The sequence below is a fragment of the Bombina bombina genome, chromosome 3, assembly GCF_027579735.1.
Source record: "Bombina bombina isolate aBomBom1 chromosome 3, aBomBom1.pri, whole genome shotgun sequence".
Lineage (NCBI taxonomy): Eukaryota > Metazoa > Chordata > Amphibia > Anura > Bombinatoridae > Bombina > Bombina bombina.
Window position 1 is genome coordinate 22,792,365 of NC_069501.1, and position 26,522 is coordinate 22,818,886.

Consider the following 26,522-nt stretch of genomic DNA (forward strand, 5'->3'; position numbering starts at 1 on the left):
CTCCACAACCTTTAAGACTTGCATCCATTAAGAATACAGTCCAGGAAGGATGAATAAATGGAGGCCCTCTGAATAAAACAATGATAGTCTAATCACCAAATCAGAGAGAGTTGAGTGTTGAGATTTAAGAATATCAACTGTGATATCTGAAAACAGTCCTTGCACCATTGAATCAGTATGCAAAGCAAAAGAGGTCTCAGATGAAAAACGAGCAAAGGGAACCACGTCCGAAGCTGCAGTTATGAGACCTAAAACTTCAATGCACATAGACTGTAAGTTAGATAGGCTAACACCAAATACAATTGACTTTTGTGCGATAAAGTCAAAGTCATGAACACAGAATCCATCTAGAAACCCAAAAAGAGGTGACCCTTGTCTGAGGAATCACGAAACTCTTAGGTAAAATAAATCCTCTAACCATGTCTTGAAGAAACAAAACTAGTTGATTCATGAGAGATTCTATATTATTATTACAGAAAGAAGGGCACCCAGAACCTTTTGAAAAGATCTATAAAGCTGTCGCTAGACCAAATGGAAAAGCCACAAATTGGTAAAGCTTATCTAAAAAAAGAGAATCTCAAAACCAAAAGTGGTCTGAATGAAATAAAATATGAAGATAAACGTTCTGTAAAATTAAATGGACATGAAATGATCTTGCTAAACAAAAGGCATAATAGTCCTTATAGTCGCCAACTTGAAAGTTGAGACTCTTACAAAACAATATAAAGTCTTCAGATCCAAGATTGGACTGAATAATCCTTTCTTCTTTGGGACAAAGAATAGAATTGAATAGAAACCCAAACCCTGTTCCTGCTAAATAACTGGTATAATCACTCCTGAAAAAAATTCACAGAGTGTACTTGAGAAAGAAAGAATCTTCCCTTAGAGGGTCTCATTCTAAAAATCTATTCAGACCCTAAGATTAAGAATAATAAAGATTTTGGACTGAATTCATCCAAAAACTATTTTATCTGCCCCCCAACAGAAGAACTGGTTTGAGAACTGTACCTTCATGCAGTTGAATAACAAGTAATTATATAGTGTTTTCTCCCAGAAGGATACAAAAAAATGCTTTTTCAGTGCTTGCATTTGGATTTAACCAAATTAGCAGCTGAAAAAAAACAGTTATTATTACCCAAATAAATGGTACACAATAAATTGACCTCAAAAAGGCCAAAGGGCTGTATTAACCCTGCCGGGATATGAATCTAAGACAGTTGGATCTAGAACAAGCGTTTGTGGTCAGGACATTTACCAACTGATCTACATCACCGGACTAAAAGTAGGGCAGAAAAAACTCTAAACCTCCAGAAATAGTTAAGATAATAGAAATCAAACAAATTATTATCCTAACAAGCTAGAGATAATAAAATATATTTGAAATCATAATAATAGATATAGTAAACATAATAAAATGAATACATCAGAAGTAAATAAACAGAGTTAAATACTTGAGCATATGAAACTGATTATGCTAACTGTTCAAAAACAAAAAAAAGGTTGAAAGAACAGTAATGTCAGCCACAGATAAATAACAGTACATGAATATTCTCTACTAAGGTTATATTCAAACTCTAAAATCCTAAAAATAAGTACCAATTTCCATAAAAATAGTAGTACAGTCCCAAAAGGGAATCAGGAAAAACCATTCTTTAGAACATAATACAAATAGTATCTTGAATAGCAAAAAAACCTTCAGGAGCAAATTAAAATCCAGATTTTAAAATAACATACGGCTAGATTACGAGTTTTGCGTTATGAGTAAAAAAGCAGTGTTAAGGCTCATAACACTGCTTTTTCACTACCGCTGCTATTACGAGTCTTGTAGGTACAGCTGTCACGCATGCTTTTTTGGCCATACCGCAAATTAACTTACGCAATTTGCATAAAGTCTTTTTTCAATGGGACTTCCATAGCGCCGGTATTACAAGCTTTTTTTTTGGAGGCCTAACAGTGAGCGGTACAGCCTATCCTGCAATGTTTGTAACGCATTCTAAAGTCAGTAGTTATGAGTTTTACACTACAAAGCTGTAGCATAAAACTCATAACTAAAGTGTTAAAAAAAAGTACACTAACACCCATAAACTACCTATTAACCCCTAAACCGAGGCCCTCCCGCATTGCAAACACTAAAATAAAATTATTAACCCCTAATCTGCCGCTTCCGGACATCGCGGCCACTAGAATAAACATTTTAACCCCTAAACCGCTGCACTCCTGCATCACAAACACTAGTTAATTATTAACCCTTAATCTGCCGCCCCTAAAATCGTCACAACCTACATTACACTTATTAACCCTTAATATGCCGTCCCTAATGTCGCTGCCACTATACTAAAGTTATTAACCCCTAACCCTAACACCCCCTAACTTTAATGTAATTAAAATAAATCTAAATAAAACCTATTAATAACTAAATAATTCCTATTTAAAACTAAATACTTACCTATAAAATAAACCCTAAGCTAGCTACAATATAACTAATAGTTACATTGTAGCAATCTTAGTTTTTATTTTTATTTCACAGGCAAGTTTGTATTTATTTTAACTAGGTAGACTGGTTAGTAAATAGTTATTAACTATTTACTAACTACCTAGCTAAAATAAATACAAATTTTCCTGTAAAATAAAACCTAACCTTAGTTACACTAACACCTAACCTTACACTACAATTAAATAAATTATCCAAAATAAATACATTTACCTAAATTACACAAAATAAAAAAAGACATTTTTAGATATTTAGCTCTTTTTCAATTGCCCAAACCCTAATCTAAAACTAAAACCCACCCAATAAACCCTAAAAAAAAACTAACACTAACCCCTGAAGATCCACTTACAGTTTTGAAGAGCCGACATCCATCCTCATAGAAGCCGGGAGAAGTCCTTAGCGAAGCGGCAAGAAGTCCTCAACGAAGCCGAGAGAAGTCTTCATCCAAGCCAGCAGAAGTGGTCCTCCAGATGGGCAGAAGTCTTCATCCAGATGGCATCTTCTATTTTCATCCATCCGGCACGGAGCGGCTTCATCTTCAAGACATCTGGCGCAGAGCATCCTCTTCTTTCAACATCTTCTTCCCGAATGAATGTTCCTTTAAATTACGTCATCCAAGATGGCATCCCTTGAATTCCGACTGGCTGATAGAATATCAGCCAATCGGAATTAAAACTGAAAAAATCCTATTGGCTGATCCAATCAGCCAATAGGATTGAGCTTCAATCCTATTGGCTGATCCAATCATCCAATAGGATTGAGCTTCAATCCTATTGGCTGATCCAATCATCCAATAGGATTGAGCTTCAATCCTATTGGCTGATCCAATCATCCAATAGGATTGAGTTTGCATTCTATTGGCTGATAGGAACAGCCAATAGAATGTGAGCTCAATCATATTGGCTGATTGGATCAGCCAATAGGATTGAAGCTCAATCTTATTGGCTGATTGCAACAGCCAATAGGAATTTTTCACCTTTAATTCCGATTGGCTGATAGAATTATATCAGCCAATCGGAATTCAAGGGACGCCATCTTGGATGACGTCATTTAAAGGAACCTTCATTTTTCGTTAGACTTCAGAAGAAGAGGATGCTCCACGCCGGATGTCTTGAAGATGGACCCGCTCCGCGCCGGGTGGATGAAGATAGAAGATGCCGTCTGGATGAAGACTTCTGCCTGTCTGGAGGACCACTGCTGCCGGCTTGGATGAAGACTTCTCAACGGCTTCGTAGAAAAGTCTTCTTGCCGCTTCATTGAGGATGGATGTCCGGTCTTCAAAACTGTAAGTGGATCTTCGGGGGTTAGTGTTAGGTTTTTTTAAGGGTTTATTGGGTGGGTTTTATTTTTAGGATAGGGTTTGGGCAGCAATAGATCTAAATGCTCTTTTAAGGGCAATGCCCATCCAAACGCCCTTTTCAGGGCAATGGGGAGCTTAGATTTTTTTTTAGTTAGGATTTTATTTGGGGGGTTGGTTGTGTAGGTGGTGGGTTTAACTGTTGGGGGGGGTGTTTGTATTTTTTTTACAGGTAAAAGAGCTGATTTCTTTGGCGCAATGCCCCGCAAAACACCCTTTTAAGGGCTATTGGTAGTTTAGTTTAGGCTAGGGTTTTTTTTATTTGGGGGGGGGGGCTTTTTTAATTTGATAGGGCTATTAGATTAGGTGCAATTAGTTTAAATATCTGATAATTTGTTTTTTATTTTGTGTAATTTAGTGTTTGTGTTTTTTTTGTAATTTAGGTAATTGTATTTAAATTTATGCAATTTATTTAATTGTGGTGTAATGTTAGGTGTTAGTGTAAGACAGGTTATGTTTTATTTTACAGGTACATTTGTATTTATTTTAGCTAGGTAGCTAGTAAATAGTTAATAACTATTTACTAACTATTCTACCTAGTTAAAATAAATACAAACTTGCCTGTAAAATAAAAATAAACCCTAAGCTAGCTACAATGTAACTATTAGTTATATTGTAGCTAGCTTAGGGTTTATTTTATAGGTATTTAGTTTTAAATAGGAATTATTTAGGTAATGATAGCATTTTTTATTTAGATTTATTTAAATTGTATTTAAGTTAGGGGGTGTTAGTGTTAGACTTTGGTTTAGGGGTTAATAAATATAATATAGGTGTCGGCGATGTTGGGGGCAGCAGATTGGGGTTTAATAAATATAATGTAGGTTATTAACCCCTATCCTGCCCCCCACTACACCGCCGCCACTGCAATAAATTTATTAACCCCTATCCTGCCCCCCCTACACCGTCGCCACCTATAATACATTTATCAGCCAATTAGATTGAGCTTGCATTCTATTGGCTGTTCCGATCAGCCAATAGAATGCGAGCTCAATCTGATTGGCTGATCGGATCAGCCAATCGGATTGAACTTGAATCTGATTGGCTGATTCAATCAGCCAATCAGATTTTTCCTACCTTAATTCCGATTGGCTGATAGAATCCTATCAGCCAATCGGAATTGAAGGGACGCCATCTTGGATGACGTCCCTTAAAGGAGCCTTCATTCATCGGTAGTTCGTCGGTAAAGAAGGATGTTCCGCATCGGCGGGATGAAGATTGAAGACCCCGCTTGGAAGATGACATCGCCCGGATAGAAGACTTCTTCAGCGCCTCTTGGAAGATGACATCGCCCGGATGGAAGACTTCTTCAGCGCCGCTTGGAGGATAACTTCTGCCGCTCCGGGTCTCCTCTTCGGTTCCATCGCTGCTCGGCTGAGTGAAGGCGACTCAAGGTAGGATGATCTTCAGGGGATTAGTGTTAGGTTATTTTAAGGGGGGTTTGGGTTAGAGTAGGGGTATGTGGGTGGTGGGTTTTAATGTTGGGGGGGGGTTGTATTTTTCTTTTACAGGCAAAAGAGCTGAATTCTTTGGGGCATGCCCCACAAAAAGCCCTTTTAAGGGCTGATAAGGTAAAAGAGCTTTGAACTTTTTTAATTCAGAATAGGGTAGGGCATTTTTTTATTTTGGGGGGTTTGTTATTTTATTAGGGGGCTTAGATTAGGTGTAAGTAGCTTAAAATTGTTGTAATATTTTTAAAATGTTTGTAACTTATTTTTTTTATTTTTTTGTAACTTAGCTTTTTTTATTTTTTGTAGTTTATGTAATTGTATTTAATTGTAGGTATTTGTAGTTAATTAATTTAATTTATTTAATGATAGTGTATTGTTAGGTTTAATTGTAACTTAGGTTAGGATTTATTTTACAGGTAATTTTGTATTTCTTTTAGCTAGGTAGTTATTAAATAGTTTATAACTATTTAATAACTATTCTAACTAGCTAAAATAAATACAAAGTTACCTGTAAAATAAATATAATCCTAAAATAGCTACAATGTAATTATTAATTATATTGTAGCTATCTTAGGGTTTATTTTACAGGTAAGTATTTAGTTTTAAATAGGAATAATTTATTAAAGTATAGTGTAGTGTTAGGTGTAATTGTAACTTAGGTTAGTTTTTATTTTACAGGTTAATTTCTCTTTATTTAGCTAGGTAGCTATTAAATAGTTAATAACTATTTAATAGCTATTGTACCTAGTTAAAATAAATTGAAATTTGCCTGTAAAATAAAAATAAATCCTAAAATAGCTACAATATAATTATTATTTATATTGTAGCTATATTAGGGTTTATTTTAAAGGTAAGTATTTAGTTTTAAATAGGATTAATTTAGTTCATAATAGAAATATTATTTAGATTTATTTAATTAATATTTAAGTTAGGGGGGGTGTTAGGGTTAGTGTTAGGTTTAGGGGTTAATAATTTTATTACAGTGGCGGCGGTGTAGTGGGGGGGCAGGATAGGGGTTAATAAATTTATTATAGGTGGCGACGGTGTAGGGGGGGCAGGATAGGGGTTAATAAATTTAATATAGGTTGCGGCGGGGTCAGGGAGCGGTGGTTTAGGGGTTAAACTATTTATTTAGTTGCGGCGAGGTGCGGGATCAGCAGGATAGGGGTTAATAACTTTATTATAGAGGGCGACGGTATGGGGGGGCAGGATAGGGGTTACTAGGTATAATGTAGGTGTTAGCAGTGTCCGGGAGCGGCGGTTTAGGGGTTAATACATTTATAAGAGTTGTGGCGGGGTCTAGGAGTGGCGGTTTAGGGGTTAGTAACTTTATTTAGTTGTGGGGGGCTCCGGTATAGGGGGTAGAACAGTGTAGTTTAGTGTGGGTGCTTAGTGACAGGCTAGCAAGAAAGCTGTAAAAAAAGCCGAAGAGCAGCGAGATCGGATGAGTGATAACTCTCACAACCCGCTGCTCATTGCCCCGTACTTGGTGCGCAGCTTTTTGACAGCTTTTTTGATAACTTAGGCGAATTTTTGCAGGTCCGCGGCGGCGATGTGAGGCGAGCTTAGGCGGGCGTATTGGGCCGGCGAAGACAGGTAACATAGACACGTTGATAACTACCCCCCATTTTCCTTAAAAAAGAACAAAGAGTGTTCAAATGAGAAATAAGGAGATTTTTTTTTATAAAATTGTCTCTGATAGAGGATCCTTTGAGCCAAAGGAAACCTTCATCAGTAGAATAAACTTAAGTATGCTGTCGGTCAGGACAAAATTAATTAAGTCTTAACAATTTTGAAAAGACCTCGTAAGTTTACTTAAAGGCATAAACGAAAATATCAGTCTATACCCAGGATTGAGATGTATTAATGAAGTATGGTCTGTCTACCTCAGCTCTTATACCCCATGAGTAACATACCCTAGAGGAGACTTTTATTATAGGTGACTATTACACTAGCCCAAGTCTTATACTATATCCTCACATCATTGTAGACACTCCCTGGTGGAATGGGACTCTACAGACAGACCCCCTTATCATTCTAACTACTCTTAGCCTTCGTCTTCATAAGATTATACATATCTATTTAATGCCGAAAGTAGATGTAATAGACCCAGTTTATATACTTACCTAAGTTTAGCTCATACAATTTAATATCTAAGCCCACCCGACAGCCCTAATATAGTTGGCTTCGCCCTCCTCTTTCTTCCCTCCTTCCCTCATCCCCCTCCCTCTCTCCCCCATAACTCGAGTGGCTCTTGCCCACTGCAACACCCTTTCTTCTCTACCCCCTACGACCCATCTGTGGTCACTGCAAAAACCAACTCTCCACAACATGATAGTTCCAATAGGAAATCATAGTTTATTTTTATTTTTTTACAGCTGTGGAGACCATGTTTCACTACATAAAATGTAAAACGAAGTTGCATCTTAGTTTGTTCAAACCCTCCTTTTACACTTCACTAGACATGGCATGCGGTCCCATGAGCCATAGCTTGTCTTTTAATATAGTTATTGTTATTTTGATTATCTCTCAACTTACTGTTTAGATTTGTTATCCTTACCCAGGCTAAATGGATAATGTACATGTCACAATATTGTATGTCATGTCTTGATGTTAATGTTGTTAACGGACAAACCTTGTATTGTAGTTTATCTCTCCATGAAACTTCAATAAAAAAATTATAATAATAAAAAAAAAAAACAGTAAATGTCATTGTACATCTCTCTCTCTCATGTCAGCAACTGCTTATCTGGTATCTCTTCCTGTATGGCCTCTCACCACCTAAAGATTAACATGTCCAAGACTGAGCTCCTTCTTATCCCCCCCGCTCAAGCTCTACGCCGACTTCTGACTTCTCTATCCCTGTTGACGGCATCACCATTTCCCCATCGCCCCAAGTCCGCTGCCTCGACTTGACTCAAACCTATCCTTCGTCCCCCATATCCAATTGCTTTCTACATCCTGCCGCAATCATCTACGCAATATTTCCAAAATTCGCCCTTTTCTGAGCGCTAACACCACAAAGCAAATAATCCCCTCCCTTGTTATCTCCCGACTTGACTACTGCAATAACTTACTCACTGGCCTTCCTCTTTCCCGCCTCTCCCCCCCTTCAATCCATCCTAAATGCCTCTGCCAGGCTGATCCACCTTTCCCGTCGCTCTGTATCTGCTGCACCTCTCTGCGAGTCCCTTGATTGGCTCCCCATACACAGCAGAATTAAATTCAAAATTCTTACCCTTACATACAAAGCGCTCACCAACGTCGCTCCCTCTACCTATCCTCTCTAATACACAAGTATACTCCAGCCAGCCCACTAAGATCCAACAATGACCTGCTCCTTGCATCCGCAACTATCACCTCCTCTCATGCTAGACTGCAGGACTTCTGTCGTGCAGCACCTACCCTCTGGAACACTCTCCCTCGTGCTGTCAGACTTTCCCCTAATCTGTCTTCCTTTAAATGCTCTCTGAAGACTTTTCTGTTCTGAGAAGCTGACCACCCAACTCAATAATAAATTAATTTCACTTCCCTCATCTAACTCTGCATTTACATCTTTCTCAATCTGGCAGTCCTCACCTCCTGTTTCTCAACCTCCTACCCTTCTAGATTGTAAGTTCCCACAGGAATAGGGCCCTTGATTCCTCCTGTATGTGTTTGTAAATTCTGTCCTGTCTCTTACAAGTTTTGTATTGTTGTATTTAAATGAACTGTATCCATGGATAGCGCTGCAGGAATATGTTGGCGCTTAATAAATAAAGTATAATAATAATAATAATAATAATAATAATTGTACATATAGAAACATTTTAAGCATAAAATCAATAAATGCCACACAATAGAGCTGAATAAAATAACAACAGCTTAATAATGAATAGAACACACTTAGCTTTGTAGAATTGTGTTCCAGGACATCATAGTTTCTACAGTAACATCAGAGTCAGGATCAGAATGAAACATCTCGCAAAATGTAACAGAAATAGAAAAATAAAATTTAGGCAAAACATTCAATTTCCACAATGTAACAGTTTCAGTAGATAGAAAATTAAAGATAGTATTTTAAAACAAAAGATAAAATCAAAAAGCAGGCATAATATTTTTTAAAATTCATGAAACCAGCAAGCAATAGAGAGAGAGAGATAAAATAACTAAATGTTGGCGCCAAGAATGACGCATTACGCAAAAGGAATTTAAAAATTTTTTGCCAAAAAACTAACACCAGGAAATGATGCAACTCGCGTCATAACAAACTCAACTTTATGCCAAAACAACTAGCGTCAACAAAGACACAGGAAATGATTAAATTTACACCATCAAAGGCGCAACTTCGTGCCAAAAAATTTTTGCGACAACAATGATGCAAAAAATAACAGCATTTTGCATCCTCGCAAGCTTAGATTTGCCGGCGAAAAAAATTGAGAAACAAGTCAAATTAGAAAAAGACTGAACCCCCGGGGGCGGAGCCAGCTGCGCATCTGAACAGACGTGTGTTACCACAGCTCCGGCTTCAAACTGCCAAATTTCATGATTTAATTGCTCAAGACTGTTTGAAGTGTGATATGGCTGCAACTACAATTGTTAGCAGACAAAATGGAGAACCCTAATCCTAAGGAAATAGCCTAAATTGAACTGATCATCATCTGCTTCCGCAGTACAGGCAGCCGTGTGGAACATGGAGGAGCGGCCATCTTTACATTTCAGTAGCACTCCGACTAATGTCTGGTGATCGCCTATAATAGACGGAATCGGGTGAAGGCTCTTGGCACACATGGAGTCAGTTCATATCGTCCGAGCTCTGGGGGGGCTCTTGCCCGATCACTTTCGCAAAATGGAGAAGCATATGGCAGTGGCATTTAGCATAAGCCCAAGACCTGTTTCGCAGGCCCTTTTGAAGCCAAGTGCTGACAACAGAGACCCTTCTGATGATCTCAAATGCCCCACTGACCGTAATAAACCCGAGTTCATTCAGGGCGCAGCAACGGAGGACTTACAGATAAATATCCTGGCAATACCGTGCACTCAGCTCAAGGGAAAACTAAGAGATCCACACTCAGCCGATGCAAGTTGGCTAAACAAGAGGGACTATACAGAGATCACCAACAACAGTTTGGGGAGACAAAAATTTATGAAAGCCCATGATGTACTAGCCGGTTGGAGGCATGGACATGGTCAGGCACATACTGCACAATGTTATCTGTTTGCCACACATCTGGAGACGACTTTCAATATACCCACCGTTTCACCTGGCAACATCGCCAAAGTGAAAGGGGTAGCGCAATTGCCACTGCAGCCCGCATAGGAACCCAGCTGCCAGTGGGACCCTGGAGGAATATTTTTCGGAGCCCCATGAGGAGTTGTGTTTCGGCTCATATCTACTCTACATACTTACCACGGACATTGGGAGAGCAGGAGTAGGTTAATGCACATGGGACTAATTAATGCTATATCATGAAGATATATGGACTTTTAGTGAACATACTAAATACCTCTTTTCCCTTGTAACAAGTTGCACTTCATCTTACGTTTCTCAAAACTGAATATAGTTATGGTGTTCATGTTTCCTATATACACTGTATTGCATCTGTTTTCCCCTTGTTGGATTTATTTTTTCTCCCCTGCAACTAGAGATGAGACTATGACTACCACTATGATATAGTGAGTGATCCATATATATATTGTGAATAGTTTGAAATTAAACATACTATTTTTGTGGATCTGTGTATCGAGTATTAGGGTTCATCTTATTAGAATAGGTGAACTCATGGTTTTCATGCAACCACCTGTTTATGTGGATTTATTTAGTAAATGTTAAATATGGTTTAAATTCAGTGATCTTTATTAATCCTAGTTTCCTGCATCAGTGGACCCTGTATTTGTTCAGATGTGCTAAACATTGCTAAGTAGTTATTAATTTACAGATCCCCTCTGATTGTGTGGATTAGGTTCATAACATGAGAGACGACTCACAAAACTTGAATGATACTTCCATTTCAGGCAACACCTTTTTTGTAGCATATGTCTCCCTGTCAGCGGCCGAGATAGGGAGTTAGCTTCTGTTAGCTTAATATTTTACACATAGTCATATTGTTACTTAGGAAGTGTCTTTGGCCTAATCGAACACAACTAGAGTCTCTCTGACTTTTTTTTTTCTTACTATTTGAATAGGGTAGAATGGAGGCCTAAGGTTAATTTTAGATAACACAATACCACCTCTAGCTACTTGGGTGGTCCTGGCTACACTTCCTCTTAAACAGTTATTATGACACAACGTCCTAGATGGATCCTCATGTTCCAACCCCTCCCTCACTAATATACTCTAGTACTATTTGGCCTTAACGCAGGCTGGACCTGCGCCGTTGCTATCTAGTATGATCCACGATATATTAAGATGCCTTGTCTTTATATGGAAGTGTCACTACCAGTGCATGCTGCCTATCATATCTAAATAACCCCCCCCCCCCCCATATAAGGTAGACCTCCTCTAGTGCTGATATGTATAGTCTTCCTCTTAATAGTACTATAAAATAACTATTTACCTAAGGTCGTAGCTATTACCTTAAGATCTCTAAGCTTCTTTATGCAAGACCTAGCATTGACCCATCATGCAATTAACCTGTTCCTGTTTACCCTCTAACAATCCATGTGCCCTTGAGATTCTTAACACAGATTTAGTGCTCTGTTCATATATTTTGATTATCACCTTCATACTACCACCTCCCCACCCCCACCTTAATATACCTCCTAGTTTAGGAGGGTTAAATATGCGGCTTATCTTGCCTATGCCACACTTCCATAACTTCTAATACTACCTACTAATTGAATATGCTAAATAGTTTTCTTTTTCCTACCTTGAGTTAATATATAGGTTGGGTCCAAGAGTGGCCTATCGAGTGATGTTTTAAGTTTATTTGCTATAGATGATATAAAGTATTATAAAAATGAGGTTTATCATTTGAGATCCATAAGTGGTCTCCTAGGTTTGAAATTACCTTCTTTTCTTTAAATATTTGCACCTACGTTTGAAGGTCCAAGAGGGTCCTATTGTGTCATTTAGAAGGCTCCTAGGTGACTGACATTTCATTTATATAATGTTCACATGGTACATACATTATTAACTGTTTCTTTTTCTATATAATCCATCCTTTTTATTGTTGGTACTTTATGCAAAACGGATATCGTATCTCATGTGCCATGAGAATCTATTTATGTAACGTTGTATACCTCTAAATGAACCTCAATAAAAAATTATAAAAGAAAAAGACTGAACCCCAGGTAAAGTTTAAATAAACTTCCCAGACATTATTCCTATACTGAGACTGTTTAGACTGCAAAGGGAGATACACATAGACCTGACTCATGGCAAATATAAGTAAAATACATATATTTAAAACTTTATATTAATACATAAAGTGCCAAACCATAGCTGAGAGTGTCTTAAATAAAGATACATACTTACCGAAAGACACCCATCCACATATAGCAGATAGCCAAACCAGTACTGAAAACTATCAGCAGAGGTAATGGTATAAGAGTATATCGTCGATCTGAAAAGGGAGGTAGGAGATGAATCCCTACGACCGATAACAGAGAACCATTGAAAAGATTTCCGGTTAGAGAAACCATAAAATCTATAGGCGATACTCTCTTCACATCCCTCTGACAAACACTGTACTCTGAGAGGAATTGGGCTTTAGAATGCTTAGAAGCGCTTATAGAAGAAATCATAAAAATCAATCACAAACTTACTACACCACCTCCATAGGAGGCAAAGTTTGTAAAACTGAATTGTGGGTGTGGTGAGGGGGTGTATTTATAGGCATTTTGAGGTTTAGGAAACTTTGCCCCCTCCTGATAGGAATGTATATCCCATACGTCACTAGCTCATGGACTCTTGCCAATTACATGAAAGAAATATTCATATATTTATTAGATTTTGTATAATGGATGATGTGGTTTGTGACATTATGATTTTTCACCAGCAGGTGCCGCTATTGTACTATGGACCATGTAATTAAGGTGCATTGATATTTATATAGTGGTATATGTATCATTGTTATGTATTCACGGGACTAAGAGGTCACTCCCAAAATGTTGTGGATGTATTTTCTCTAATAAATCATTTTCATTTTTGATAGGTGTTGCTGTTTTTTGTATTATTTGAACTTTTTGGTGAGGTGGCATTGGCAATGGCAACCGCTCCTTACAGCTTGCACTATCATTTAGATGATCTGCTTGTGATTTACCACTCTGCTTTACCCAGGCATTACAGAAAGAAAAGCCATTGCGGTGAGGGGACTTTTGGAGGGAGGTTTAGAGGTAAGGGGTGTTTTAATATTTGGAAAGTTGCTTAAAGGGACAGTCTACACCAGAATTGTTATTGGTTTAAAAGATAGATAATCCCTTTATTACCCATTCCCCAGTTTTGCATAACTAACACAGTTATATTAATACACTTTTAACCTCTGTGATTATCTTGTATCTAAGCCTCTGCAAACTGCCCCCTTATTTCAGTTCTTTTGACAGACTTGCAGTTTAGCCAATCAGTGCCTGCTCCCAGATAACGTCACGTGCACGAGCACAGTGTTATCTATATGAAATACATGAACTAACACCCTCTAGTGGTGAAAAACTGTTAAAATGCAATCTGAAAGAGGTGGCCTTCAAGGTCTAAGAAATTAGCATATGAACCTCCTAGGTTAAGCTTTCATCTAAGAATACCAAGAGAACAAAGCAAAATTGGTGATAAAAGTAAATTGGAAAATTGTTTAAAATTACATGCTCTATCTGAATCATGAAAGTTTATTTTGGCCTAGACTGTCCCTTTAAGATAAGTAGTCTGTCAATAGGGGGTTAATAGCAGTTAGGAGCTGGTTATTTAAATAGGAGGGTCTAGTGTTTAGGTAATATCATTTATGGTCTTAGCAGTTAGGGAACTATAGTGTTGGGTGTTATGGCAGCTACAGAGTTAATTAGCATACAAATATATATAGGGCTGCAACAACTAATCTATATATATATAGCACCAAGAACAGAACAAATATAAAGATTCCCTACAAATAGAGTAGTGCAATGTGGTCATTTCTAAATAAGTCTCCTAACAGTCTAAATAAAAACAATATATAGACAAAAAAGAAATGCATTATCAGTACTCAGTACTTGCACAAAAGCAGTACATAGTTTATGTGTAACAAAAAATAAAAGTGTGCCAAACAAGTATAAAACACATTCCTAATCAATATTCCATCTGTGGATTAAATATTTTTTTTGGTTATAATATTAAAACGTTTTATACTTTATTCTTTTTGGCAAACTTTTAGTTACTGTTGTATGTAATTCATATGGTGTAATAAAAAAAAAATCTGTAATTTGATAGTATTTTAAATATTTGTTATTGTTGGATGGTGTAGACCAGTGTTTTTCAACCAGTGTGCCGTGAGAGATCCTCAGGTGTGCCGCGGCAGACTGACAACAGTGAGGGGGTGTCCCTCTTTCAAAATTTTAAATATTGGTAGGTATGTGACAGGCTCATCAGGCTTCATTCACAACCATGACATTGACATTCACAGACAATCATTGATTGATTGTGAATGAATGTCGATATGTCATGTATAGTTTGTAGGAGGCATGGCATGACAGCACAGTACAGTGTGTGTGTGTATATATATATATATATATATATATATATATATATATATATATATACACACACACACTTATATATATATCCTGTATTAGGCTACAATGTGCGATATTGTAAAATTTTGGGATGGTGGTGAGCCACAGGATTTTTTAATGTAAAAAAGTGTGCCACGGCAAAAAAAAAAGGTTGCAAATCACTGGTGTAGACAGACCTCACAAATGTCCCTGGGATTTAATCTACAGGCAAAAAGGCTACTCACTGGCATAAAGTTAGTATAAAATACTTTAGTTTGCAGTTTTTATCAGTTAAAGCCAATAAGTGAAATATATGAAGCAGGGTTAGCCTTGATAATTCAGCAGGTGCATTTTATGTTCTGAGAAGCATAAATTGTTCAATATTAAGAGTTTTAAAATACATGAAAAGGGGGCAAAATAAATTGTAACTATATGTTGCACAGTTTCCTTGCACATAACGAAACATTTTATATAGAAATCTGAAGGTGTTTACTGTCCCTTCAATAGGCACAGCACTTATCGCTAGCAGACAAAGCAATAAAATGTCTGCCTACAATATCACCTGAATCCGTCAGCTCTTGGATTTAGAACAAAACTTACCATGTACTGGTCTGCAGCACGACTGGGCCCCAAGCAATAGAAACACCTAAAATATTAACATTAGAATGGGTGTCAGGGGAATATTTGTCATTTCATTATTTTTTCAGATGTGTAATTATATTTATAGTAGGCTTCTCCTCTCTAGCTATACCTTGTCTAATCTGGAATATCAGTAAGTGCCCAACTTTTAACCACCTAGAAAAAGCTGGCATCTCTAACTGTGCCAGGCACCATCTAGTGATACTATTGAGATCCACTGCAGCCTGTGTGTGTAATAGGCAACATGTAATTTCTAGCTATGTCAGGAGAATGATGCGGTACCACTGAGTGCCAGTCTGTGGCCTAGATTTAGAGTTCGGCGGTAGCCGTCAAAACCAGCGTTAGAGGCTCCTAACGCTGGTTTTGGGCGCCCGCTGGTATTTGGAGTCAGTGATTAAAGGGTCTAACGCTCACTTTTCAGCCGCGACTTTTCCATACCGCAGATCCCCCTACGCCATTTGCGTAGCCTATCTTTTCAATGGGATCTTTCTAACGCTGGTATTTAGAGTCGTTTCTGCAGTGAGCGTTAGAGCTCTAACGACAAGATTCCAGCCGCCTGAAAATAGCAGGAGTTAAGAGCTTTCTGGCTAACGCCGGTTTATAAAGCTCTTAACTACTGTACCCTAAAGTACACTAACACCCATAAACTACCTATGTACCCCTAAACCGAGGTCCCCCCACATCGCCGCCACTCGATTAAAATTTTTAACCCCTAATCTGCCGACCGCCACCTACGTTATACTTATGTACCCCTAATCTGCTGCCCCTAACCCCGCCGACCCCTATATTATATTTATTAACCCCTAACTTGCCCCCCACAACGTCGCCGCAAGCTACTTAAAATAATTAACCCCTAATCTTCCGACCGCAAATCGCCGCCACCTACGTTATCCCTATGTACCCCTAATCTGCTGCCCCTAACATCGCCGACCCCTATGTTATATTTATTAACCCCTAATCTGCCCCCCACAACGTCGCCGACACCTACCTACACTTATTAACCCCTAATCTGCCGAGCGGACCTGAGCGCTACTATAATAAATGTATTAACCCCTAATCCGCCTCACTAACCCTATCATAAATAGTATTAACCCCTAATCTGCCCTCCCTAACATCGCCGACACCTAACTTCAATTATTAACCCCTAATCTGCCGACCGGAGCTCACCGCTATTCTAATAAATGTATTAACCCCTAAAGCTAAGTCTAACCCTAACACTAACACCCCCCTAACTTAAATATAATTTTTATCTAACGAAATAAATTAACTCTTATTAAATAACTTATTCCTATTTAAAGCTAAATACTTACCTGTAAAATAAATCCTAATATAGCTACAATATAAATTATAATTATATTATAGCTATTTTAGGATTAATATTTATTTTACAGGCAACTTTGTAATTATTTTAACCAGGTACAATAGCTATTAAATAGTTAAGAACTATTTAATAATTACCTAGTTAAAATAATTACAAATTTACCTGTAAAATAAATCCTAACCTAAGTTATAATTAAACCTAACACTACCCTATCAATAAAATAATTAAATAAACTACCTACAATTACCTACAATTAACCTAACACTACACTATCAATAAATTAATTAAACACAATTGCTACAAATAAATACAATTAAATAAACTATCTAGAGTACAAAAAATAAAAAAGAACTAAGTTACAGAAAATAAAAAAATATTTACAAACATGAGAAAAATATTACAACAATTTTAAACTAATTACACCTACTCTAAGCCCCCTAATAAAATAACAAAGACCCCCAAAATAAAAAATTCCCTACCCTATTCTAAAATACAAAAATTACAAGCTCTTTTACCTTACCAGCCCTGAACAGGGCCCTTTGCGGGGCATGCCCCAAGAAGTTCAGCTCTTTTGCCTGTAAAAAAAAACATACAATACCCCCCCCCCAACATTACAACCCACCACCCACATACCCCTAATCTAACCCAAACCCCCCTTAAATAAACCTAACACTAATCCCCTGAAGATCTTCCTACCTTGTCTTCACCATACCAGGTTCACCGATCCGTCCTGGCTCCAAGATCTTCATCCAACCCAAGCGGGGGTTGGCGATCCATAATCCGGTGCTCCAAAGTCTTCCTCCTATCCGGCAAGAAGAGGACATCCGGACCGGCAAACATCTTCTCCAAGCGGCATCTTCTATGTTCTTCCATCCGATGACGACCGGCTCCATCTTGAAGACCTCCAGCGCGGATCCATCCTCTTCTTCCGACGACTAGACGACGAATGACGGTTCCTTTAAGGGACGTCATCCAAGATGGCGTCCCTCGAATTCCGATTGGCTGATAGGATTCTATCAGCCAATCGGAATTAAGGTAGGAATTTTCTGATTGGCTGATGGAATCAGCCAATCAGAATCAAGTTCAATCCGATTGGCTGATCCAATCAGCCAATCAGATTGAGCTCGCATTCTATTGGCTGTTCCGATCAGCCAATAGAATGCGAGCTCAATCTGATTGGCTGATTGGATCAGCCAATCGGATTGAACTAGATTCTGATTGGCTGATTCCATCAGCCAATCAGAAAATTCCTACCTTAATTCCGATTGGCTGATAGAATCCTATCAGCCAATCGGAATTCGAGGGACGCCATCTTGGATGACGTCCCTTAAAGGAACCGTCATTCGTCGTCTAGTCGTCGGAAGAAGAGGATGGATCCGCGCTGGAGGTCTTCAAGATGGAGCCGGTCGTCATCGGATGGAAGAACATAGAAGATGCCGCTTGGAGAAGATGTTTGCCGGTCCGGATGTCCTCTTCTTGCCGGATAGGAGGAAGACTTTGGAGCACCGGATTATGGATCGCCAACCCCCGCTTGGGTTGGATGAAGATCTTGGAGCCAGGACGGATCGGTGAACCTGGTATGGTGAAGACAAGGTAGGAAGATCTTCAGGGGATTAGTGTTAGGTTTATTTAAGGGGGGTTTGGGTTAGATTAGGGGTATGTGGGTGGTGGGTTGTAATGTTGGGGGGGGGGTATTGTATGTTTTTTTTTACAGGCAAAAGAGCTGAACTTCTTGGGGCATGCCCCGCAAAGGGCCCTGTTCAGGGCTGGTAAGGTAAAAGAGCTTGTAATTTTTGTATTTTAGAATAGGGTAGGGAATTTTTTATTTTGGGGGTCTTTGTTATTTTATTAGGGGGCTTAGAGTAGGTGTAATTAGTTTAAAATTGTTGTAATATTTTTCTTATGTTTGTAAATATTTTTTTATTTTCTGTAACTTAGTTCTTTTTTATTTTTTGTACTTTAGATATTTTATTTAATTGTATTTATTTGTAGCAATTGTGTTTAATTAATTTATTGATAGTGTAGTGTTAGGTTAATTGTAGGTAATTGTAGGTAGTTTATTTAATTATTTTATTGATAGGGTAGTGTTAGGTTTAATTATAACTTAGGTTAGGATTTATTTTACAGGTAAATTTGTAATTATTTTAACTAGGTAACTATTAAATAGTTCTTAACTATTTAATAGCTATTGTACCTGGTTAAAATAATTACAAAGTTGCCTGTAAAATAAATATTAATCCTAAAATAGCTATAATATAAATGTAATTTATATTGTAGCTATATTAGGATTTATTTTACAGGTAAGTATTTAGCTTTAAATAGGAATCATTTATTTAATAAGAGTTATTTTATTTCGTTAGATGTAAATTATATTTAAGTTAGGGGGGTGTTAGTGTTAGGGTTAGACTTAGCTTTAGGGGTTAATACATTTATTAGAATAGCGGTGAGCTCCGGTCGGCAGATTAGGGGTTAATAATTGAAGGTAGGTGTCGGCGATGTTAGGGAGGGCAGATTAGGGGTTAATACTATTTATTATAGGGTTAGTGAGGCGGATTAGGGGTTAATACATTTATTATAGTAGCGCTCAGGTCCGCTCGGCAGATTAGGGGTTAATAAGTGTAGGTAGGTGTCGGCGACGTTGTGGGGGGCAGATTAGGGGTTAATAAATATAACATAGGGGTCGGCGATGTTAGGGCAGCAGATTAGGGGTACATAGGGATAACGTAGGTGGCGGCGGTTTACGGAGCGGCAGATTAGGGGTTAAAAGTGTAATGCAGGGGTCAGCGATAGCGGGGGCGGCAGATTAGGGGTTAATAAGTGTAAGGTTAGGGGTGTTTAGACTCGGGGTACATGTTAGAGTGTTAGGTGCAGACGTAGGAAGTGTTTCCCCATAGGAAACAATGGGGCTGCGTTAGGAGCTGAACGCTGCTTTTTTGCAGGTGTTAGGTTTTTTTTCAGCTCAAACAGCCCCATTGTTTCCTATGGGAGAATCGTGCACGAGCACGTTTTTGAGGCCGGCCGCGTCCGTAAGCAACTCTGGTATCGAGAGTTGCATTTGCGGTAAAAATGCTCTACGCTCCTTTTTTGGAGCCTAACGCAGCATTTGTTTGAACTCTCGATACCAGAGTTAAATTTATGGTGCGGCCAGAAAAAAACCCGCGGAGCGTTAGCAGCCCTTTTACCGCCGAACTCTAAATCTAGGCCTGTATAACCAATAAACAGTGACTTGCCATCTGTAGCTATACCAGGCCCATGCTGTGATACCACTGAGTGCCATCTGTATAACCAATAAAGTGTTCTTGCCATCTGTAGCTATGCCAGGCCCATTAGAAGAACATTGTCAAAAGCAGTTACTTTATATAACATACCAGAATTACATGATCCATTTCGCTGACGTCTATTGCTGCATACTTATATAGATTCTGTGAAATGTAAATAAGCATGTTAGATTGACATGCAAACAAAGTAAATGTTTAAATCACATTTACAATATAATATCTGCTATCTATTAAACACATTGCCATGAAAACTGTCAATACATTTATATTTATTTTTAAAAACAATTTACTAAAATTTGTATTATACACTTTTAGTAATCAATAAAAACTAAATTTATGCTTACCTGATAAATTTCTTTCTCTTGTGGTGTATCCAGTCCACGGGTTCATCCATTACTTGTGGGATATTCTCCTTCCCAACAGGAAGCTGCAAGAGGACACCCACAGCAGAGCTGTCTATATAGCTCCTTCCCTAACTGCCACCCCCAGTCATTCGACCGAAGACAAGCAAGAAAAAAGGAGAAACTATAGGGTGCAGTGGTGACTGTAGTTTAAAAATAAAAAACACCTGCCTTAAAGTGACAGGGCGGGCCGTGGACTGGATACACCACAAGAGAAAGAAATTTATCAGGTAAGCATAAATTTTGTTTTCTCTTGTAAGGTGTATCCAGTCCACGGGTTTATCCATTACTTGTGGGATACCAATACCAAAGCTTTAGGACATGGATGATGGGAGGGACAAGGCAGGTACTTAAACGGAAGGCACCACTGCCTGTAAGACCTTTCTCCCAAAAATAGCCTCCGAAGAAGCAAAAGTATCAAATTTGGAAAATTTGGAAAAAGTAGACCAAGTCGCCGCCTTACAAATCTGTTCAACAGAGGCCTCATGTTTAAAAGCCCATGTGGAAGCTACTGCTCTAGTAGAATGAGCTATAATTCTTTCAGGAGGCTGCTGGCCAGCAGTCTCATAAGCCAAACGGATTATGCTTCTCAGCCAAAAAGAAAGAGAAGTTGCCGAAGCCTTTTGGCCTCTCCTCTGTCCAGAGTAGACAACAAACAATGCAGATGTTTGATGAAAATCCTTAGTAGCTTGCAAATAAAACTTTAAAGCACGAACCACGTCAAGATTGTGTAACAGACGTTCCTTCTTTGAGGAAGGATTAGGACACAGTGATGGAACAACAATCTCCTGATTGATATTCTTATTAGATACCACCTTAGGAAGAAACCCAGGTTTGGTACGCAAAACTACCTTATCTGCATGGAAGATCAGATAAGGGGAATCACACTGTAAAGCAGATAACTCTGAAACTCTTCGAGCCAAAGAGATAGCTACTAAAAACAGAACTTTCCAAGATAAAAGCTTGATATCAATGGAATGCAAGGGTTCAAACTGAACCCCTTGAAGAACCTTAAGAACTAAATTTAAACTCCATAGCGGAGCAACAGGTTTAAACACCGGCCTGATTCTAACTAAAGCCTGACAAAACGCCTGAACGTCTGGAACGTCAGCCAGGCGCTTGTGCAAAAGGATAGACAGAGCAGAAATCTGTCCCTTTAAGGAACTAGCCGATAATCCCTTTTCCAATCCTTCTTGGAGAAAAGATGCATCATGGGGCCTCTGGGGGTGTCCCTAGCCTGCCTCATCATAGGGGCAAGCTAGGGTCACAAAAAAAATAATAATAAAATCTCCCATTTGTCTGATCAGGTCAATATTTGTAAATATTGACTCTGATCAGTGTGGATCTCCCTCCCTCTCCTCACTTGTGATTTTGTTGGAGAGAGAGAGAGACCTGTATTTAGCAGGGAGAGATTTATTTATTTTATTTGTTAAAAATTTTAAAATCCAAAGGCTCTTTTCAGAGCCATTAACCCCTAGCTTGCCAGTGATCGCTATAATTCACTGGCATTAGCATACCTGTACTTTTTTTGCTGTCTGTGCATTTTTTTAGGGGTTAATTTTTGTTGTTGTAATTTTTTAAAAACCCAAAGGCTCCTTTCAGAGCCATTTAGCTAATTTAATTTAATTTAAATAGTATTTAACCCCTAGCTTGCCAGTGATCGCTATAAATCACTGGCATTAGCATAGCTGTACTTTTTTTGCTGTCTGTGCATTTTTTTAGGGGTTAATTTTTGTTGTTGTAATTTTTTAAAAACCCAAAGGCTCCTTTCAGAGCCTAGGGTGTCTATTCTTCAAAAATATATGGTTTGATGGGGGTAATTTACATTGGCCAGCTTCAGAAATGTCCCAAATAGGACATGGGTGCATGATGACAGATATGAAAATTCCAAGTTGAAAAACTGGAATGCGCCCCCTAAAAATAAGGCCTTTTAGCCCCCAGAGAACCCAACAGACCTATACATGGGTGGTATCACTGTACTCAGGAGATGTTGTTGAATACATATTGAGGTGTTTTTTGGCAGTAACACATAACAGGGACTGAGAATATATGCCTAAAGTACAATGTAGCGCTGCGGAATCTGTTGGCGATCTACAAATAACCGATAAAAATAATAATAATAATAATGTGTGTGAAAAATAACACAAAAAAATGACTACCTAAAAGTTTGATAAAGACTGGTGGTTGAATTAGTGCATGGAAAGTGTTAAAATACCAGCATTTGAAATACCCTAGGGGGTCTACTTTTCAAAAATATATGGTTTGATGGGGGTAATTTACATTGGCCGGCTTCAGAAATGTCCCAAATAGGACATGGGTGCATGATGACCGATGTGAAAATTCCAAGTTGAAAAACTGGAATGCGCCCCCTAAAATTAAGGCCTTTTAGCCCCCAGAGAACTCAACACACCTATACATGAGTGGTATCACTGTACTCAGGAGATGCTGCTGAAGACATATTGGGGTGTTATTTGGCAGTAACCCTTAACGTTCTCAGTAAATGTATTCTTGAATTGCTATTTTGTCAAAAAATCACCACTTTTTGTTTTTTTTTCAAACTTTGGCATAGATTGGTGGTAAAATAGTTGCATGGAAAGAGTCAAAATACCCCATGTTTAATACCTTAGGTTGTGTTCTTTCAAAAAACATATATATGTGAAGGGTTAATCAGGGATTCCTGAAAGATATCAGTGTTCCAATGTAACTATCGCTAATTTTGAAAACAAATTGTTTGGAAATAGCAAAGTGCTACTTGTATTTATGGCCCTATAACTTGCAAAAAAAGCAAAGAACATGTAAACATTGGGTATTTCTAAACTCAGGTCAAAATTTAGAAATTATTTAGCATGGGAGTTTTTTGGAAGTTGTAGAAGTGTAGGAGATTTTGAGGGTCAAAGGCCTAGATTTGGAGTTTGGCGTTAGCCGTGAAAACCAGCGTTAGAGGCTCCTAACGCTGGTTTTAGGCTACCGCCGGTATTTGGAGTCAGTGATTAAAGGGTCTAACGCTCACTTTTCAGCCGCGACTTTTCCATACCGCAGATCCCCTTACGTCAATTGCGTATCCTATCTTTTCAATGGGATCTTTCTAACTCCGGTATTTAGAGTCGTTTCTGAAGTGAGCGTTAGACATCTAACGACAAAACTCCAGCCGCAGGAAAAAAACAGGAGTTAAGAGCTTTCTGGGCTAACGCCGGTTCATAAAGCTCTTAACTACTGTACCCTAAAGTACACTAACACCTATAAACTACCTATGTACCCCTAAACCGAGGTCCCCCCACATCGCCGCCACTCGATTAAATTTTTTTAACCCCTAATCTGCCGACCGCCACCTACGTTATACTTATGTACCCCTAATCTGCTGCCCCTAACCCCGCCGACCCCTGTATTATATTTATTAACCCCTAACCTGCCCCCCACAACGTCGCCTCCAGCTACTTACAATAATTAACCCCTAATCTGCCGACCGCAAAGCGCCGCCACCTACGTTATCCTTATGTACCCCTAATCTGCTGCCCCTAACACCGCCGACCCCTATATTATATTTATTAACCCCTAATCTGCCCCCCTCAACGTCGCCGACACCTGCCTACACTTATTAACCCCTAATCTGCCGAGCGGACCTGAGCGCTACTATAATAAAGTTATTAACCCCTAATCTGCCTCACTAACCCTATCATAAATAGTATTAACCCCTAATCTGCCCTCCCTAACATCGCCGACACCTAACTTCAATTATTAACCCCTAATCTGACGACCGGAGCTCATCGCTACTATAATAAATGGATTAACCCCTAAAGCTAAGTCTAACCCTAACACTAACACCCCCCTAACTTAAATATAATTTAAATCTAACAAAATTAATTAACTCTTATTAAATAAATTATTCCTATTTAAAGCTAAATACTTACCTGTAAAATACATCCTAATATAGCTACAATATAAATTATAATTATATTGTAGCTATTTTAGGATTAATATTTATTTTACAGGCAACTTGGTAATTATTTTAAACAGGTACAATAGCTATTAAATAGTTAAGAACTATTTAATAGTTACCTAGTTAAAATAATAACAAAATTACCTGTAAAATAAATCCTAACCTAAGTTATAATTAAACCTAACACTACCCTATCAATAAATTAATTAAATAAAATACCTACAATTACCTACAATTAACCTAACACTACACTATCAATAAATAAATTAAATACAATTGCTACAAATAACTACAATTACATAAACTAACTAAAGTACAAAAAATAAAAAATAACTAAGTTACAAAAAATAAAAAAATATTTACAAACATAAGAAAAATATTACAACAATTTTAAACTAATTACACCTACTCTAAGCCCCCTAATAAAATAACAAAGACCCCCAAAATAAAAAAATGCCCTACGCTATTCTAAATTAATATAGTTAAAAGCTCTTTTACCTTACCAGCCCTGAACAGGGCCCTTTGCGGGGCATGCCCCAAGAAAATCAGCTCTTTTGCCTGTAAAAAAAAACATACAATACCCCCCCCCCAACATTACAACCCACCACCCACATACCCCTAATCTAACCCAAACCCCCCTTAAATAAACCTAACACTAAGCCCCTGAAGATCTTCCTACCTTGTCTTCACCATCCAGGTATCACCGATCCGTCCTGGCATCCGGTGCTGAAGAGGTCCAGAAGAGGCTCCAAAGTCTTCCTCCTATCCGGCAAGAAGAGGACATCCGGACCGGCAAACATCTTCTCCAAGCGGCATCTTCGATCTTCTTCCATCCGGTGCGGAGCGGGTCCATCTTGAATCAGCCGACGCGGATCCATCCTCTTCTTCCGGCGTCTCCCGACGAATGACGGTTCCTTTAAGGGACGTCATCCAAGATGGCGTCCCTCGAATTCCGATTGGCTGATAGGATTCTATCAGCCAATCGGAATTAAGGTAGGAATATTCTGATTGGCTGATGGAATCAGCCAATCAGAATCAAGTTCAATCCTATTGGCTGATCCAATCAGCCAATCAGATTGAGCTCGCATTCTATTGGCTGATCGGAACAGCCAATAGAATTCGAGCTCAATCTGATTGGCTGATTGGATCAGCCAATAGGATTGAACTTGATTCTGATTGGCTGATTCCATCAGCCAATCAGAATATTCCTACCTTAATTCCGATTGGCTGATAGAATTTTTTTTATTTTGGGGGTCTTTGTTATTTTATTAGGGGGCTTAGAGTAGGTGTAATTAGTTTAAAATTGTTGTAATATTTTTCTTATGTTTGTAAATATTTTTTTATTTTTTGTAACTTAGTTATTTTTTATTTTTTGTACTTTAGTTAGTTTATGTAATTGTAGTTATTTGTAGCAATTGTATTTAATTTATTTATTGATAGTGTAGTGTTAGGTTAATTGTAGGTAATTGTAGGTATTTTATTTAATTAATTTATTGATAGGGTAGTGTTAGGTTTAATTATAACTTAGGTTAGGATTTATTTTACAGGTAATTTTGTTATTATTTTAACTAGGTAACTATTAAATAGTTCTTAACTATTTAATAGCTATTGTACCTGGTTAAAATAATTACCAAGTTGCCTGTAAAATAAATATTAATCCTAAAATAGCTACAATATAATTATAATTTATATTGTAGCTATATTAGGATGTATTTTACAGGTAAGTATTTAGCTTTAAATAGGAATAATTTATTTAATAAGAGTTAATTAATTTCGTTAGATTTAAATTATATTTAAGTTAGGGGGGTGTTAGTGTTAGGGTTAGACTTAGCTTTAGGGGTTAATCCATTTATTATAGTAGCGATGAGCTCCGGTCGTCAGATTAGGGGTTAATAATTGAAGTTAGGTGTCGGCGATGTTAGGGAGGGCAGATTAGGGGTTAATACTATTTATGATAGGGTTAGTGAGGCGGATTAGGGGTTAATAACTTTATTAT

General features: G+C 38.0%; 1 protein-coding gene across 2 annotated transcripts in view; it reads right to left on the bottom strand.

The window, feature by feature from the left end:
- LOC128652801 (butyrophilin-like protein 2) overlaps positions 1 to 26,522 on the bottom strand; it is a 304,879-nt gene that overhangs the window by 126,665 nt on the left and 151,692 nt on the right. For both annotated transcript variants that reach the window (XM_053705742.1, XM_053705743.1), the window contains 2 exons: positions 20,279 to 20,332; positions 15,551 to 15,596 (listed from right to left, as the gene is read on the bottom strand). In XM_053705742.1, coding sequence (XP_053561717.1) covers positions 15,551 to 15,596; positions 20,279 to 20,296 — 64 coding nt within the window. In that variant the 5' untranslated portion in view covers positions 20,297 to 20,332. The remainder of the gene's footprint in view (positions 1 to 15,550; positions 15,597 to 20,278; positions 20,333 to 26,522) is intronic.